This window comes from Sciurus vulgaris (genome assembly GCF_902686455.1).
Source record: "Sciurus vulgaris genome assembly, chromosome: 4".
Lineage (NCBI taxonomy): Eukaryota > Metazoa > Chordata > Mammalia > Rodentia > Sciuridae > Sciurus > Sciurus vulgaris.
The window spans coordinates 161,928,492-161,947,884 of NC_136464.1; the positions used below are offsets into that span (position 1 = coordinate 161,928,492).

General features: G+C 38.3%; 1 protein-coding gene across 2 annotated transcripts in view; it reads left to right on the plus strand.

Annotated features, from left to right (window-relative positions):
* Positions 1 to 19,393, plus strand: part of FLT1 (fms related receptor tyrosine kinase 1) — a 170,865-nt gene that overhangs the window by 106,026 nt on the left and 45,446 nt on the right. For both annotated transcript variants that reach the window (XM_079138566.1, XM_079138564.1), the window contains exon 15: positions 11,231 to 11,362. In XM_079138566.1, coding sequence (XP_078994692.1) covers positions 11,231 to 11,362 — 132 coding nt within the window. The remainder of the gene's footprint in view (positions 1 to 11,230; positions 11,363 to 19,393) is intronic.

Below are 19,393 nucleotides of genomic sequence, written 5' to 3' on the forward strand. Positions count from 1 at the left end.
CTTGGTGGCAACCCACTTTGTAGTGGCACTATAAGGATTAAGGATATATTTGCAAAGTTGATACAGTAGCAGGCCTATCTAGGTTTGCACTGATACAAATGATTGTGCAGAGGAAATGGAGTTTCTGAAAATCATTAAAATGTTCTCTTTCAAACTATGTAAGAGAACATAAGGCAATATTGATCTGAGATATTTTTGGTAAAGCCTGCCTGAACCAGAAACTGTCGTCTAACTATTATTTAAACTAAATTTCTGTAAGAGTGAAACATTTTTATATTTTGAAAGTAAAAGCAGTAGTATTGGAACAACAGAGTTGAGAAAGAATAAATTGTGTCTTTAATAGACTGAGGCTGGAGCAGGAGAGAATCACTTTAACCCAGTGATTAATATACATTAAATGGGATCTTCTTGGTTACCAGGACTAAGTATTTACCTACTGACCTGAAAGAAACATCTTTCCTGTCACCACCTATCCCAGACACCGTATATGTGTATTTGTAAGCACCATGCTCATTCTCGTACGTAAGGAGGGAACAGAATCATCTGTAGGTTGTAAAGTGGTTTGAACAGATACAGAAAAAATCTTAAGGAAAAAGAGAGAAATGAAGACGCTAATGAGAATGTTAATGCCCAGGTATGATAAAACTGACCACCTTCAACCCTGGACTATTAGAATTGGCAGTTTTGCTTGATTTCATAGCAATAATGAAATTTAGAAATTTCAATTATCAAAAAAAATTTCAATTGTAATTTGTAAAATTTGAGTATACCTACTGACAGTAGGTAACTGGCAGTAGTAAAGTAGTAAAGACAGTAGGTAACTGCCTTTTATTTCTTGTGAAATATACCCTATGGTACACAATGAATGAAGAACTATTATAGGAGAAAATAAAGATGTTCATGATTCCCAGGTATGCATAGGGCAATGCGTGTGAAGGTAGCCTGTGGCTCTTACCATATCCACTGAGGCCACAGTTGATCTGCTGGTGTGCTGGCTAAGCTATAATGCTTGCTGGTCCTTTCTCTTCAACATATGTCATCAGAGTCAGAGGGATCTCTATCCGGACCAAGAAGAAGCAAACTTCCATAGCAGATAGTGAAATAGCTCTTCTCTCCTGCTGAGACCTCAAAATAGATCCTCAAATTTTATTTGTACTTCTGACAACAATAAAATGTGAGTGACAGCCTGGACCAGTGCAGAATTAAGGCTTAGTTCTTTTCCAAGGATAAACTTCCTTTTAGAAGGTGAGGAGAAAGAAGTAGAAATAAAAGAGTGAGCTGGGTAACTGCACAGAAAACATAATTTGTTGGCATTGCTGAAGTTCAGAGCTACAAACCTGACCTCAGTCAGCAGAGGAACCCTGACTTTAACCAGTCTCAAGATGGTGAAAAAACAAAAATGTTACTTTATTCACTTCCTGCAGTTCTGCAATTACTTCTTAATATTTGGCTAGTTCAAGAAAATGAAAAGTAGAGCTGGAGAATTCGATAGTTCACATTCAGAAAAGTAAAGTAACCCAGACGTAACCCATTTTGAATTGGAAATCAATAGAAACTATTTATGTAGAATCAATCTTAGCTCCCAAATATATTCTTTACTTATAAGTTTCAGTTTATTTAGGCTTTGTACATACCTACAGATGTACAAACGTACATAGCATCATGTACCATATCATACCCTAATGCTTTGTCCAAAGCAAATTTCCTGACTACATTTCTCAGCATAACATCCTCATTCCTATTCAGCCCATAAGAGCCTTCTGAAAGCTGCTGGTCACAGTAAAAGCCACCTCAGGGATCACATTTTGGACAACACAAACATAGGCATATGATCAGCAGGAACCCCTGCTAGTTGGTTGTTTGGTTGTGTATGGGGTTTTAAGTTCTCTTCAATTTGCAAATGAAACTTTAGAATGTGAGAAATAGAAAAGAATTTTCCCAGTGTGGACATCATTTTATTTTAATTTGTACTGTTTATTTTTATTTTACTTAGTGTTTGTTTGTTTATATGGTACTGGGGAATTTAACCCAGGGGCACTTTACCACTGAGCTACATCCCCATACAGCTTTTAAAAATTTTCATTTTCAGCCAGGGTCTCACTAAGTTGCTTAGGTCCTCACTAAGTTGTGAGGGTAGCCTCAAACTTGAAATATCCCTTCCTCAGCCACTCAAGTCGCCGGGTTTACAGGGGTGCACCTCCACACCCAGCATGGGAATCGTTTTAGAAAGACTTTCCTTTTTTTTCCTTCCTAATTGTAGCAAAATACATATAGCATAAATTTTACCATTTTAATGACAACTTTCTACCAAGTTCAATGACACTATGTACATCCACAATGACATACAACCATTAGTACTATGTAGTTCCACAACTATTTCATAATCCAAAATGGAAATCCCATACTCTCTCCCTCTCTCTTTCCCCCCCCCTTTCTTTGGGGTGCTAGGGTTGGAACCCAGGGTCTTGTACATGCTAAGCACATGGTCTACCACTGTTGCCCTCAACACCCAAGGATGTTTTTTTTTTTTTTTTTTTTTTGTGGTGTTGGGGATTGTACCCAGAGCCTTGAACCCACAGCCCTGTGCATGCACAGCAAGCTCTCTACCAACTGAGCTATATCCCCAGCCAAGGCATTTCTTTTTGACTGTGAATTAACTTCTTTCAATTCTCTCTCTGACCTCTTACAACACATGGGATATACTTTGAGCATGGCCATGGTCAGTAGTCCACTTGGTCTAAAGAGCAGTTAATGCTCCAAAAATCAACAGCAGAGGGGAAAAAAAATGGAGGACAAAGAAAACAGAAGAGAAATAAAGAGATACGGGAATCTGCAGATGGGGAGGTGCACTCTCTCAGGAGTCATCACAGGGACTTCTAACCTGTCTAAAGACACTAACCCCAAAACTAACAGCCACTGACTGAACTCTTAAAGTAGAAGGGGGCTCAATCCCCAGTCTACAAATTCCTACTTATACTGAAGACTGCATGACTAAAGAAAAAAAACTCATATGCTACCTAAGATACACTCCATCTTTTAGCAAAATCACATGAGAGGCATAAACTAGTGCTGGGAACAATGCACAGGCAATAAACTTAAACAAAATTATAAGCATATAGTACACAATCCTACAGTAACCACTAGGATGAAAATTAAAATAAAATAATGAATTACAATGAGTGACTGGCAGTGGCATTCTATGGGAAAGCTACCATCTCTGGGATTAAAACTGAATTAAGAGGATACTATTGAACTTGCTTGTATCATTAAATATATCTTGGTGGTCTTTTTATGTCAATACACATTGTTTTAATGGTATGTATTCCTAAAATTTATTTTGCTATTCCCATATTGATAGAAAAATGTTTTCTTGATTTTGACCTCTTTGCATTGCAGAAGTATTTCTGTCTTAAAATGGTCATTAGAAATGCTATTTATAAATTCAGTACAACTTCAATTATCATGCACAAAAAAACCACTATAGGTGAGTTGGTTATATCTGCAGTATAAACAAATCCATCCTTATAGATAAGCTATGGTAAATCTGAATATACCATACAAATTTATTGAGTCAGGAGTATAAACACGTGTGTGCACACATATCTCTCTGTGTGTTTTATAATTTATAGATAGTTGTAGTTGATAGCCAAGGTTTTATAGCCAATGACCTTCACCTTAAAGTATAATGAGAAAAAATAAATTATTTACAAAGTCCCTTGAAAATACTAAAGAGTTGTAAACATTTAAAATTTAGACCACAGCTCATGGATAAATACTTAATCCAACATGTTCACAAACTGATCCACAATTACTACTAGCAAATAACGCAATATGTCAATCAAGTCCTTACACTGAGACTTGTCATCAGAATATCTTAGAGTACATTACCGGTTCCTACAAAAACAACCCTGTGTATAGTATTGTCTCTTTGGGGCTAATGAAACCTGCGAAATCACCAGAGTTTGCATTTCTAAGTCCTAGGAACTGGGCATTTTAAACCCTAAGATGACAAAATTAACTGACATCCAACCTGACAAATTCTGAGGAGAGAGGGACACACTGCAGGTCATCAGTCAACACTACCACTTAGGGTGTTAGATTTAATGCCTAACATAGCTTCATAATTTTAAGCAAAGATCACAAAACTTACTCTCATCCTCCAACCCCTATACTTCCATTTTCCACTGTCTTGATTCATTTGGTTGTTTCCTTAGTTACTGGAGGTTAGCTAGACACTGAAGACTAAGTAAGGAGGCTCCTCCAGGAGCACACTGTGGAATAGGCAGATAAGAAAATCAGCAATTTGGGCTGGGGTTGTGGCTCAGTGGTAAAGCACTTGCCTAGTATGCATGGGGCCCTGGGTTCGATCCTCAGCACCGCACAAAAATAAAATAATGGTATTGTGTCCACCTACAACTAAATATATATGTGTGTGTGTGTGTGTGTGTGTGTGTGTGTGTGTGTGTGTGTGTGTGTGTGTGTGTATGTATGTATATATAAAGAAAGTCAGCAATTTGATTACAAAATGGTAAGTGCCAAAGTAGGGGCATGTACAAAGTGATATAAGAGTAACAGAGAAGAGGTTCAAGAAAACCAGAAGATGCTTTCCAAAGTAGCTAATCCTTGAATATCAAAGGACAAGTAACTTGACCCTTAACAGGGTATAAAGTCACTGAGGCTTGTCATGAACTGCAAATTGATCAGCATGGCTCATATTAAGAATCCATTTAGTGGAATATTACTCCGCCATGAAGAATGATAAAATTATGGCATTTGCAGGCAAATGGATGAAATTGGAGGATATCATGCTAAGTGAGATAAGTCAATCTCAAAAAACTAAAGGACGAATGATCTCGCTGATAAGCGGATGAGGACATATAAGGGGGGGTAAGAGGGGTTAGCGTTAGGGTTAGGGTTAGGTCTAGGGTTAGGGATAAGGAGGGTGGTAAGAATGGAGGAAGGAAGGACTGTACAGAGGGAAAAGAGGGGTGGGAGGGGTGGGGGGAAGGGAAAAAAATAACAGAATGAATCAAACAACATTGCCCTATGTAAATTTATGATTTTTAATTAAAATAAATAAATAAATAAATAAAATAAAAATAAAATAAAAAGAATCCATTTAGGGAGGTAATTGGCACTGAAACTAGGAAGACTGGCAGAGACCAGATCATGAAGGTCCTTAACAAAAATAGAAAAGTTTATCCCTATGTACATTCTCTAAATCAAAATTGTACTTAAACTATCTGGCATCAATATTTTATTGACCTCAATAAACTTAAATAAGTGAATTTGGTTAATATTTTATTTAAAAATCACAAGCTTAACATAAAATTTTCAGATTTCTGCCTTTTCTTTAAAAATCACAAGATATGCCTAGACTCAAATTCCCAATTGGCAGGAGTTAAGAAGAGGTTTCCACTTTTAGATGGAAGACAGGCCTTCTATGCTGCATAGGCAACCCTCCCACTCCAACTCATTTCTGTTATATGCCTGGCTCTCTGAAGACAGGTACATTTGCAAGTTTTGCTATATGCCCTGTTGGTCCAATCAGATACGACTTCTTAAAGAGAAATAAATACTGAGTTTGCACAGGAATTATTATGCTTTTAGTGGTTGAAGAAATCTGTATTCACTCTCTGAAGCCATGGAAATACATAAACAAGCACATGGAAATGACTTAAGTGAACCCTCTAGAAGCAGACAGGCATACAATTTATCATCTCAGCAAGACAATGCAGAGCATCATGATTATGAGTCCTATGTGTTACTTCTAATGACTCACAACCAACAAAAAAAAAAGAAAATTCAGACAGAGCAGTCCCTCAAAGAACCCAACACCATTCTGCATAACAACATTAAAATTTTAAAAATAAAGAGCCAGGAAAAAACAAGCCCATTTTGAAAAAAAAGAAGCCAGGCCTTACCAGATATCAATATGTATTATCAAGATATCATAAACGATGTCGTCCGGGCATAGATTAACAGGTCATTGAACAAAGCGCCTAGAAACAAAACCACTGGTACATGGAGACATGGTATCTGATGAAGCTGGTATCACAACTCAGTAGGAAAAGAAGAGATTATTCAGTAATTGATAATGAAATAACTGGTTATTTATATGGTAAAAATTAGATCTTTACCTTACACCATAAAGATACCCCCTTCCCAAAAGAAAATCCAGGTAAATTTTAAAAACCAAATAAGGAAAAACATAACTCTAAATAAATCTTTTAAACATATTTTATGAAAAAAAAAAGTATAAAAAGGGAATGCTTTATGACATCCTAATAAGAAAAGTTTTTGTTTGGGTTTTTATCTGGTATCAGGAATTGAACCCAGGGGTGCTTAACCACTGAGCCACATCCCAACCTCCACCTTTTTTTTTTTTTTTTTTTTTTCCTAATTTTGAGACAGCATCTCACCTTTGACTTGTGATCTTTCTGCCTAAACCTCCCAAGTCACTGGGATTTCAGGCATGCACCACCATGCCCAGCAATAGGAAAAGATTTTTTTTTTTTTTTTTGTCTTTTTTTTTTTTCGGTACTGGGGATCGAACTCAGGGCTTTGTGCTTGCAAGGCAAGCACTCTACCAGCTGAGCTATCTCCCCAGCCCTAGGAAAAGATTTTTAAAGCAAGTAATAAAAATAACAAATTACAATAGAAAGTATTCAATTTGACTACACTAAAATTTAAAAGGCTTTAAGTTAAAATTTCATCATAAAAGAACTTAAAAACACTGCTTATAGAATTGGAGAAGACTAGCAACATAATTAACCAACAAAGGAGTAGTATCCAAAACATATAAGAACCCTAAAAATCATTGAGAAAAAGACAAATAAGCCAAAAGAAAAATGAGCAAAGGATATGACCAAGCAATGAACAGAAAAAGCCTGGCCAATTAAAATGTTCTACCTAACTAGTAATCAGAGAAATGCAGATTAAAACCCACAGCAACATACATTTCTCACACATTTTGCCATTACTTAAAAAGTATGATAACGCCAAGTATTGATAAATGCATGGGAATGGGAAGCTCTTATTTGTGGTTCAGATATAAATTGATTTATTTTAGAAGACACTTTGGTAATAATTGGTAGAACTGAAAATGTGTACACCCTATGAACCAGCACAAGGAAATGTGTGTATAACAAGGTGCACAATACTGTGTGAGATGTTCATTGTAGTCTTCTTTTTAAAGAAAAAAATAAAAAAACCTATAACTATCCCACAGTAGAGAAGTGTATTTATAAAATCTGTGGCCTTTTTATACAATAGAATATTACATATTAGTTTTAAAATGAACTCCATTTACATGTATCAAAAAGGATAAAAATTAAAACATTAATGAATAGAACAAAACAAGTTGAAAAGGGATGTACACTGTATGCATCCATTTAGAATTTTTAAACACAAAATAATATTACATATTGTATATAAACACCTATTCACAAAAAGTATGAAAACATGCATGAGAATGATATGTACCAACTTCAGTACAATGATACCTCTAGAGAAAGGGTAAAGGAAAAGATAAAAGTATAAATTTTAATTTATATAAGGGAGAATAAGGGGTCTAAATCAAATATAGCAAAATGTTGACATCTGATCATCTCAATGGTGGGTACATGGGTTATAATACTTCTATGCATTTTAAGTTTTTGAAAGTAACTATAACACAAGAATTAAAATTAAGCCATAAATGAAATACTTGTTAAAAATGTGTTCTTTGATGGAACAGAGCCTCACCTCTATCATAAGGATTGTTGCATTCAAAGCAAGGCTCAATAGGTTAGGCAATGCAGAAATTAGAATGTGAATTATGTGTGGACAGAAGATAATAAGGACAGTAACTTGTCCATTGGTGTGAGAGGGAAATAAAAGGAATAGAGAATAAGGAAGGGCCTGAGGAGGGTTCAGGGTGGCCCATATGATGGTGATGCATCAATGTTTTTGTGCCATTAGTTAGAGCATAACTGAAGGCAGATCAGAAGGAAAAGCTCTGCTCCTTGATTTTGAACATCCTCCCACCCTATCGTCTCTCCTCCATGTGATGCAAAGAGGTATCTGTGCCAGACACAAAGTTAGCTCATTAGCATCCTTGTTACTGCCCTATCACCTTCCATAATTACAAGTCTCCTTGGGTAAAATCCAAGTCCATTAACTTTTTTCCATCTTAGCTTTAAATTGGGATTTGAGTGAGAGAAAAATGAGTTTCAGATTTCCTGCAAAGGAGATGATGGTTCATAGCAAGATAGCTGCTCTCATAAATGCCCAAAGACTCTCATCATGTACTCCAAGCCACACTTTCACTTCCTATGATTGCACTTTAACATACCCTACACTTTTCCAAGCTTCAAATCTTTCACTTATACTATTTCAAATGATCCTCATAACAATACCATGAAACAGGCAAAGCAGGTATTGTTCTCATTTTACAGATGGGGAAAACAGTTCCAAAGAATGTCAGTGACTTAGTCAAAGCTACAGGGGAAAGCTCCCATTTTTTTCTACTATCTGGGCTTAAAATATTAGAAACATCTTGGATTCGTCTCTTTCTATTCCTGTACCCAATAAAGCATCCGTTCCTGCATATTGTTTCTACAAAGTGTCTGTTTCCATTTCTTCCTCTCCACTTCCTTTCCCGTCATCCATGTTGGAGGCCTCATCATTCCATGACTGAATTACAACTAGTGAGCCAGACTTCCAGATGCCACTCTTTCCTCATTCCAGTCCATCCTGCATTCTCCTTCTAGACTAAACTTCCCTAAAACATCACTTCCATTATGTCATTTCCCTGCTCAAAAATCTTCATGACTCCCTCTTTTTTCAACCAAGAATCAAAAGTACTCCTCAACCAAGATTTCAAAGTTCTCCTTAAAACTCACCTTTTCCAGTCAATACTCAAAGTAGGTGCTTTGGTTATGTGCAACAAGAGTTTCTGACCTACAATTCTGTGTCCTAAGGAAATAATTATAAATACAAAAAAGAAAACACTTTATGCCTAAGGATGTTAATTGTATTGTTATTTAAAATTACAAACAATTTGATACATACAAATAACTAATGCTACTCATGTATCATGTCTTTCACTGGACAAATTCAATAGCCACCTACCTACTCCCCATATTTTCCAACTGGTCCCCATACAGACTTACATACCTCCAATGGCTTTTGACTGCACTCAGAACTGAATCCTAAGCCGTTGCCATGCCTAGAGGGTCATGCAGGATCTGGGCTCTGCCTAGTTCTAGTTTTTATCTCTTCTTTTTATTTTTTCCCAGAGATGGAAACCAGACCATGCACATGCTAGGCAAGTGATCTGCCTGTGAGCTACAGCCCCAGTCCTAGTTTTCATCTCTTCTGCTGCCTTACTTTGTGCTAACTACAGTAGTCTTTCCCCCATTTTGAAGACAATCTCTGTCCTGCCTCATGGACTATATATTTGCTACTCCCTGTGCCAAAAAGTCATTTTCCAACTCTTTGAATGGCTCATTCTTTTCTATGTTGCAGGTCTCTGCTCAAACATCACCTTCTAAAAGAGCCTTCTCTAAACACCCAATCTAAAATAGTTTTCTCTGTGGCTCAGGTTGGAACTCAGTGGTAGAGTATGAGTTTAGCATGCAGGTATCCTGGGTTCCATCCCCATAACTAAAAATAAATTAAAAAATGAAATAGCCTCTTCACCCTTCTTAACCCATGATCCTCTTTATTTGGTTTATTTTCTTCACATACTTTGTTGCTACTTAAAGTATATTATTTGGAGTAATTCTCCAAAACTAGAATTTAAGCCCTATCTCGGCAAGAATTTTATTTGCCTACTTATTATGTGTCTAGTTCATAGCAGGAGCTCAAAAATTTTTGTTATAAGAATAAGCAAAAGAAAGTTCACTTAAAAATACTAAAGAAAGAGGCTGGGGCTGTAGCTCAGTGGCAGAGCACTTGCCTAGCACAAGTGAGGCACTGGGTTTGATCCTTAGCACTACATAAAAAATAAACAAACAAAAAAGGGCATTTGTCCATCTACAACTACAAAAAATACTAAAGGAACAACATCTGATAGGAGGTGAGATTGTAGGTGCTTGATGTTTTTATTTTTACACTTTTTTACATTTTTATGCTTTTAAATCTTTCTCAAAATTTCTATTTTAAGTCTCTCTTTTGTAATCAGACAGACAGAAACTAGTTAACAAAACACAGCCTATACTCTGGTCAGACCCATTTTATTACTATTCCAGAACAAGTCCTTGGTGCATATTCATTTCAACATCACCCCTTTTCTCAGGCCTTCTTTTCTCCTTTCACCTCTGCTCAAGGGCTACCTCCTCCATACAGCCTTCCCTGATTACTTCCAATCCTGTTGATCTCTCTCCCTTCCTCAGACTTTGCACTTGATTGTGTAGTGGGTTGCGCTACATTTACTCAACCTCATTCATTAAACACTTTCTGTATATTTTATGTGTCTTGAAGCTTTTCAGGTGCCTGGACATTCCTAGTACTCCTTCTATCACACTATGCATTTACCACATGCCATGTTGTGCCATTCGTTTTTACATTTATTAGTAGAAACTGCTTTCATTTTTACCTTAAGCTTGAGGAAACTGAAACTTAGAAAGTTTACATAACTTGCCTGAAGTGACAAAGTTTGTAGCGGTAAGGCATGGATTCAAACCCAGCCCAACCTCTTTGCCACTATGCTATGCCACTTCGCCAGGCTACATAACAAATGAAACATGATGTCCTTTGACCCATATGCCACGAATGTGCTTTCAATTAAAAGCATGCTCTTGGACAAGTTATTTAACCTTGGGGAATCTCGGTTTTATCATGTGCAAAAAAGACAATACCTTACAGGGTGTTGAGAACGTCAAGGTATGTTTGTTGCACGGGGTTCAGCACCAGGTAGGAACGAATGTAGTAGTATTAGATATGCTATTTTTTGATATCTGCATCTTTAAAGTAGGGAATGGCAGCTCCCCCTCACTTCTGCCTACCCAGTGGACTATCTACATGGCCACAGCTTGGGATCACAACTTTCCTGGGTGGGGAAGGTGCTAGCAGAAAAGCTGGACGGGGGGGAGAACAAATAAGCAAGGCTGCTCCAGGTTAACCAGAGCTCAGATTTCCTCCTCCAAATGCAGATCGATAAGAAAACTAAGACACTTGAGTTACAGTAGTAGATGTTTTGTTTGTCATTTCAGGTTCACTAATCTAAACATCTCTCACTCCTCAGGAATTATTTTAGGACCGGGAAACAGCACACTGTTTATTGAAAGAGTCACAGAGGAGGATGAAGGTGTCTATCAGTGCAAAGCTACCAACCAGAAGGGTGCCACGGAAAGCACGGCATACCTCACCGTGCAAGGTAAACAGTGTGTAGGAAAGCAACAAGACACTGTTCAGACACCTATTTCCCTGTCTGTTTAACTTCCCACCTCCCCATCTCCTGCTGCCCAGTGCAGTCTGTTCCTTCCCTGATCTCCTTCTCCTGCCTCCTGCCCCTTTGGGAAGGTGCTGTCTGTTTCCGTCTGGTGAGGCAGAAGGTGAAGCCCAAGCTGGCCAAGCTGAGTGCCAATCCCTGTAAGGGAAGTAGTTCCTGGAAGAAAGGGACTCCCACTGCTGACAGCATGGTTACAATGACCCACAGAGAATGGCCCAAGTGGCCCACACCTGTGAGAAAGAATTCAAGGAGGGTGAGAGGAAGAGCGGAGCCCACACTCTTGAAATTCTCTGTTTTCCTTTTCCAATTCCCAGAAGTTAGACATGTTGCTTTCCCCAATGTTTTCCTAAGCTGGTTTTTAACATGAATAGGCACAAAATATTATCAGAGAGAAGCAAGATACAATAAACGAACCACATTTAAGAAAAATATTCCAGTGCTTCCTTTTTCTAGGCCTAGAAAGTTTGCTGAGCAGCAAAATATAAAAAGGCCAAATCCTACCCTGGCTTTGGCCATGTAGCTTCCATTTGGAAAACAGTTTAGATCTCAGTTTCAATTCTCCAATGCTAAGAATCATCCAAAACATAAAATTTACAGCATCATAAAATATCAAATTGGCACCTCTCAGATGTAAATATCAATGGCATTTTGAGGTCTGACATGAAAAGATGGAACCTGCTCAGAAGCCTGTTTCCAAATGCTCAGCAGTGTACTTCACAATGTTCACGTGCTTCTGGAGGAAGAATTAGGAAGAAAGCAATGAAATTCAGTTCTTTTACCCTAGAAACTTAACAGTGCTTAAAGATCACAACTCTGAGAATTTACTCCTTTAGAAGAGAACATCATCTCCATTCTTTTCCAGGAGATGATTTTAGAGTCTCCTGAAACTGAAAGTACCACAAATTTATATTTTCAGAAAAGTGAGAGAGAGGGTTGCATTCAATAATGCCCCTGCTTGCCTCCCAAATGATACTTGTTTTAAAATATTCTTTCAACTCTTCTGCTCACACATAGACAAGATGTGCATCTCTCTTAAACATTTCCTTTCTTAGATGGTTGCTCCTGTCTTTTAAGAAGGACTTCAGATGGGACCCTCAGGAGTGGCTGCATCAGGCCAGGGACAGCAGAGAGCAGGGAGGCCTCCCCCATCATCGGAGCAAATGCTATCTCCCCCATGTCTTCACAACAGCCCCATTAAACACATACAGCAGTTACTATGAACCTCCAGAGGGACATGAAATGACTAACCTAAATCACAGTTAGGCAATCCCAGACCTGAAATGGAAACTAGACTCTTTTCTTGGACTGGATTTAACCCACCACATGGCTGCCCTGCCTTGCTATTTCTCTCTTCAGCAATGATTGGACAGCTAATGACTTGAGCGAAGCCCTGGCATGAAGCAGAGATAGTTATGCAAGTTTATAAGCCTCCCCTTTTCTGCTGATCTGGTTTTCTCAGAAGCCACTTCACTTAATACTATGCTTTACTATATCTGTGAGTTTCTTTTACCCACCAATTAAGACCACCACTCTTCTGTTTGCCATAAGACTGCTCTCTACGAGGCCCATGGTTATTCTTTCATTGCTCAAGGCCACATCAGTGCCATTAAGGAGAGTTCCAGACTGGATTAGAGCCAGCACTGTGGCCACTGGTGAGCCTGAATCACCAGAGATGCCAAGTGTGGCCTTTTTCTTCATGTTCATCCCACAGCCTGGAATGTCTTCTGTCCAGGCTCCATTCCAATTCCAACCTATCCTTCTTATCCTCCAAATCCAGTTTAAATACTCTCAACCTATCCTCCAGAATGAGTGGTAGTCAGATTCTCATTTTCTTCTCTGCTCTCTCACATCACAGTTCTAGCATTGATAGTACTTATTTATATTTTATTATTATTTCAGCCTTGATATACTTCTCTTCCTACCAAATTGTAAGTTTATAAAGGCAGGAACTGTCTGACATCTCCTTGTATTCCACACCCATACCAAGTGTTCAGCAGGAACCATATTTATTTAATACCTGTGTGTACAGGCATTGTGTTAGACACCAAACAGTATAGTCACCCTCCAGATCCATAGGCCATGAATTCCCAGATTCAACCAACTGGTATCAAAAATATTCAGAACAAAAAATCTGTACCTGTAATGAACATGAATATTTTTTCTTAACATTGTTCCATAAACAACATCATATAACAATTATTTACATAGCATTTTTGTAGTAGGCATTAGAAGTCACTTAGAGATGATTTAAAGTATACAGGAGAATTTTTGTAGGTTCTATGTAAATACTACACTATCTCTTTTAAGGAATTTGAGTATCCTCAGGGGTCCTGGAAAAAACTCTTTTGGATACCAAGGGATAGCAGTACTTAATCCTATTAATCTTATAAAATCCAAAGAAGTAAATAGTTATTCTCAACCTATGGATGGGAAGATGGAGACTCACAGAAGGTAAACTGCCCAAGATCACAAACACAATGTGAGGCTGAAACTTAAGTCCATGTTGGTATAAACCTCAGAATGTTTCTACCTTTCCCCATTCTTTTCATTCTGAAAAGGAAGTCATCAACAAGGTCTTATAAAGTGGAGCTTTTGCCCTCTTTCAGTTATTCTGTTGTTTTGGTTTCCTCTCTAAGTGCTTAATTCCTTACACTGACTCCTTTCCCCTCTGACATCATGCTTTTCTGAAAAGTCAAACCACATGAAGAATACTGCATAACTGATAGTTTCTAAAAGATTACAGGAGCCTCTTAAGGAAAACAGAGACAGTTTTCACTGGAACTGTCCATGTTGGCTGTAAACGTTCTAACCTTCATCATCTCTTGACATGGTCTCTTACCCTCCCAACCCACCTTCCTACTTCTCTCACCCTCCAACATCCAGCCCTCAATACAGAGTGGTCCTTTTCAACATGTTACTTCCCAGCCTGGCATCTCACAGTGGCTCCCTACTGCCCACCTCCTCCTCCAGGCACACACAGCCCTCTCAACTTCTCCAGCCTCATCCCTCACTCTTCCCCCCTCACCCCCAGCACTAAGCTAAGCCGCCTGAGAGTCCCTGAACACACTAAGACTCCTCATGGCCTCTCTGCCTTTCCCCATCTTTTCCTGTTGTCCGAACAGCCTTCCCAACTTGTTCTCCCCCTAGACAATCCCACTACTCATTCTTGGAGATCCACACTTGCTCTGGTGTCACTTTCTCAACTGACTTTCTATTTCACCATCATTTTTTCCCTCTGTGCTCCCACAGCACTTGATAGGTACCTTGAAGGCCAAGCTTGCCACTGTTTACATTCATTATTTTTATTCCAGAGTAATCAATAAACATTTGTTGGATTTACTCTATTTCGAAAAATCACTATTTTATGTCAGGAAAAAGGAAATACATCAATACACTGATTTAGAGCAACAGAGAGAAGCCACATTCAATCATTTGTTAACTCAACAACTTACTTATCTGCCCAGTACTATGCAGGACATGGAAGTGTGAGCCAAGATCCCTAACCTAATTGAAGTAGGGTCAAGGTGCACATGAACCATATCAACAAACATTTTGAACTCTCCCAAGAACAAAGCAGAAACACCAGTTGGTATAAAACATATTACACAATGCCACTAGGAAGGGATAAAGGCTTTTATAGAGACAAAAAGGGATATGGAGTATGACTTGACACTGTATCCTCTAGGACGGTAAGGTAGAAGAAGTCGGAATTTAGATGAAATCAGTTATGCAGCAACTCTGGATATTTCTCTTGGTAATAAAAAAGCCTAAATAATTCCAGCTAGTCCCTACTGGCTAGTCGATTGCATTTTCTGAGGAACTGATACTTCTGACTCCCAGCCTCTTCTCCATTGTGTGGCATGAATCTGGTCGTATCCTCTGAGCTCGTCTGCAATTTTTCCCTAGTTCTCAGAGTAATGGCTGTATCCAACCTCTTTTGCTTAAAAATTATGGTGAGCTGAGAAAATGGTTTACCTGATCTGCAATCATGAAAGCACATCTGAACTCTTATGCCTGTTCATAAGAGAAGCATAAATAAATGGAGACATTTATTTGAACAAGAAAATTACCGAATAATGCAAAAACATTTTTTTAGGATATCTAGCCTAGGAAAGAGGCAATATGAGGATGACATGACTGTTCTCTTCAAATATTTAAGGTGCTTTCTGATATAGGCATTTAACTCATTCTTGGACACATTAGGAAAAATAACTAGAACCAAGGAAAGGAAATGGTAGTAAAGTTTCCAGGATACAAATTTCAGACCCATATAAGGATATAATTTGGAACAGGAAGAATTTTTGGAAGTTGATACTATGTGGATCTTAGGAAATCCTGAATGTATGAGTCAGGTGCAGCATCTTGAATAGAAGTACTTTAGGCTCACTGAAAAAATTTAGGTTCATCATGGGATGTGGTTTCAGAACAGTAGACTATAGTTATATGCTGAGTAATTTTATAATTGAAATTGGATTCTTACTCTAAATCATTACTCATATCATCCTGGTGACTGTACAACATTCCCTAGTTTTAGACTTGACTTCCTGTTAGATGCACATGGACACTTCACACTGACCTATCTTGTCAAATTGAGTTTAGGAAACAAAACCAGGCACAGGAGTTGTGTCTGTGGCTATGTTTAACAGATTTAAAGAGGTTCAGGAATTAGCCAGGAAGGAAACTGTCTGCTCTTTTTATTTCCTTTGAAAAAGGATTCTTATACTCATAGATAAAACAATGTGTTATTTTTGCATCTGAAAAGGATGAATGGATGGTGGAGTCAAAGTCGCTTCTTTAAATAATCACAGGTCGTGTTTGGTTTGGACCTAGCCTAAGCACAAGTGGAGTTTTCAAAGGAAAAGTTCCAATACCAAGACCAACAACAGAACTGTTCACAACCAAAATCGTTCCTGAAATTAACACAGCACTCAACAGCCCACAGAACTCAATGGGACTGTTACAATGAAAGTGTGACACATTTTCATTATTATTACAAGGAATAACCACAATATATACAAAAACTTTCTTATAACAAATTTAAGCCTTATTATATTTCAACAGCATTTGTAATTACATGGGAGAAAACGACTTGAAGAACAACAACAAAGACTTTTTGAAGATGATTAATGGGTTCAAAAATGATAGAAAACACAAAAGGACTGTCTCAGGACGCTGCAATCTAAATACCTGGCATGGCATTATAGGTGTGATTTGCAAAGTTCATGCCACAATAACTGCATATTAACACCTATTTGAGAAGAGCTCACACAGTAAGAGTTATACACTATGTTCTCTAATAAAATTCCAAGGTCAAGAACAGAAAAAGTTTCAAAATCAAATTATCTTGGGTCTGCAGCCACTACAATTTTATTGCCTTTGGTCAGCTTTCAGTTCATTTTTGACCCTCTCTGGTCCCTGCCTATCCTCTATCTTCACTACCCTCTTCCTGAATCCTGCTCCCACATTCACTCTCCTGGTTATCCTGGCACTGAGGAAGGATGTAATAAACTAATCCACATGACTATGTTGGGGACTAATGTTGTTTCTCTCGTGGGTGTTGGCAATTTCAAAGGAATTCCCAAGGAGAGAACAGTGCTCAAAACAGATGAGCAGACTTCACTAATTCCACTTAGGAGGACGGGGGCAAAGGGGCAGAGATTCACAGGCCTTTTTACTTCAACTCTAACAGAGCTGACCTTGGTCATGAATTCAAAAATGGTGACAGAATGCAGTTAGATTTGAGATTTTTGTAGGCAGTTCTTGAAGCAAAATAATTCAAACTAAAAAATAATAATAATAATTTTAAAAATCCACCTTAATTCCCTCCTGTGGAAACCAGGCTGGTGGCACAGACACAGGACATCACAGAAATGGGTGTTAGGCTTAGTTAGCAAACTTGGTGTTGGGATCAGTGAAGGCCTGATCTTACGCTTATTAAATACACATGCACTGTTTTAAGCAAGTGCATACATACTACTTAATTTTTGCAACAATCCTATGAGGAAATACAGTTCTTTGAAAGTGAGAATTTAGGCACAGAAACATTAAATGATTTGTCACTATCACTAGGATATGATACTAAGTTTGATCCCCATTACCAAAAAAAAAGTTTACTAACCCTTAGAGGCTTGTTGTAAGGATTAACTTAGTTAAAATAGTATCTGGGAGCTGGAGTTGTGACTCAATAGTAGAGCGCTCGCCTAGCATGTGTGAGGCCCTGGGTTTGATTCTCAGCGCCACACAAAAAATAAAGATATTGTGCCCACTTATATCTAAAACAAAATATTTAAAAAAAAATAGTATCTGCCATGATAAAAACTTACAGGTATTAGCTAAAATTACTGTTTGTTAATATGATGTACCAAATCCCATTTCAATACAACTTTCTGTATTTTACTTATCTGAACTTCGCCAATAAATCACCCAAATGTTGTTCCAAACCACACAATTCTTGTTTGGCTGAGGGATTTGATTTGCTGTATTAAAAATGCATTGTAGAACCAAAGTCATAAACAGTAGTTTTAAATATCTTTACCTAAATTACCCTTGAAACTGTACTTAAAATTTAATCTGAATACAGTATTTCCACACGTCACTGTCCTAAGAGATTCCAAATTAACATACAGGTTCCTAAAAAATGTCATCAACAGTGGTCTTCAGGCCAATTTTAATATTTCAAGAATCTTTAGAGAAACCACGTGATAGAGTTAACTGACCTATTAGTTACTGGGTTTTAGACAGAAGGAGGTGGCACTTCTTGATTAGCTTAAGCTGGTCAGAATCAGGTCTAGATGAGCCAATCAATTTTCTTTTCATCCATACAGAGGTTTTTACTGCGACTTCCTCTGGGCCAGTTGTGGAAATGTAAAATGAACAAAAAAAAATCAATTTTTTCTGGAGGTCCTCAAATTAAAATAACAATATAGCCAGAGAATAAAACTAAACCACCCTGTGGTGTCATGCAAATTTCACAGGGGGCGGTGGTAGCTAAGCAGTCTGCGGAAATGATGGGTACTTGGGTCAAATCTAATTAGTTTTAGGAAGAAAAACCAAACTGTGGATACATGCTGTATGTTTGGATGGGGAAAAAAAAAAAAAAAATCTTGCCCCGGAGGAGCTAAAAGGTGATAAGGAGGGGAAAAAAAATGAGAGAGAGAGAGAAAGAAAAAGAAAAGGATGAGGGGGAAAAAATCTAGTATCTTCCTAAAAAAAGAAAAGAAAAGAAAAAAAGGAATGGGGAGTAGAAGGGAGGAAGCCTACCAGGTTTACACAACTGCCTATAAGATAGGGGCTCTTATCCCTGCTTTTTAAGGATCTGGAAACTGATGCAGAGTCCCTGATCTACAAAATGGCTGCTCATAGGGTCACATGATAGCTTCTTAACCATTCTTGATGAAATGTGTACTTAGTCCCTAAGTCAAGGCAGGTGCTGGGCCAAGGTGCCCTGGTGGTTTGCCTCCTGGGAAACCATCTGGAGCCAACTAGCTCTGCCGCCTGGGAGTCAAGCAGTCTGGTGCCACACAGTGCCAGGGCTGGGTGCTGTTGCCAGACCATGTAACCCAGGCCATGTGTGCAAGAAGCCACCATCACCATCAGAAAAGTCTCAGGTCACTGTGCCGCTGCAGAGACTCTAAACAAGGCACAGCACACTTCAGAATTCAACTGACCCTGGGTGGCACCTGCCCTTCCTATTTCTGGAGGGATGGCATAAAGCCTGGGACAATGATTGACGTGGAACAGTGTGCAATGGTATCAGCAATCTGTAATAAAAGGCACAACGACCATATACTCTTCAAATTGGGATACTTCTAAGTATCCCAAATAAAAATAGCCTTGTACTGTGTCTTGAAGCTGGCCTTTCACACACATCACATGGGAGCAATGTCCCTGAGACCCAGTACAGGCTCCTAATTATTATCAACTCCCACCCACATTTCCGCTAGCCTCTCCCCTGCC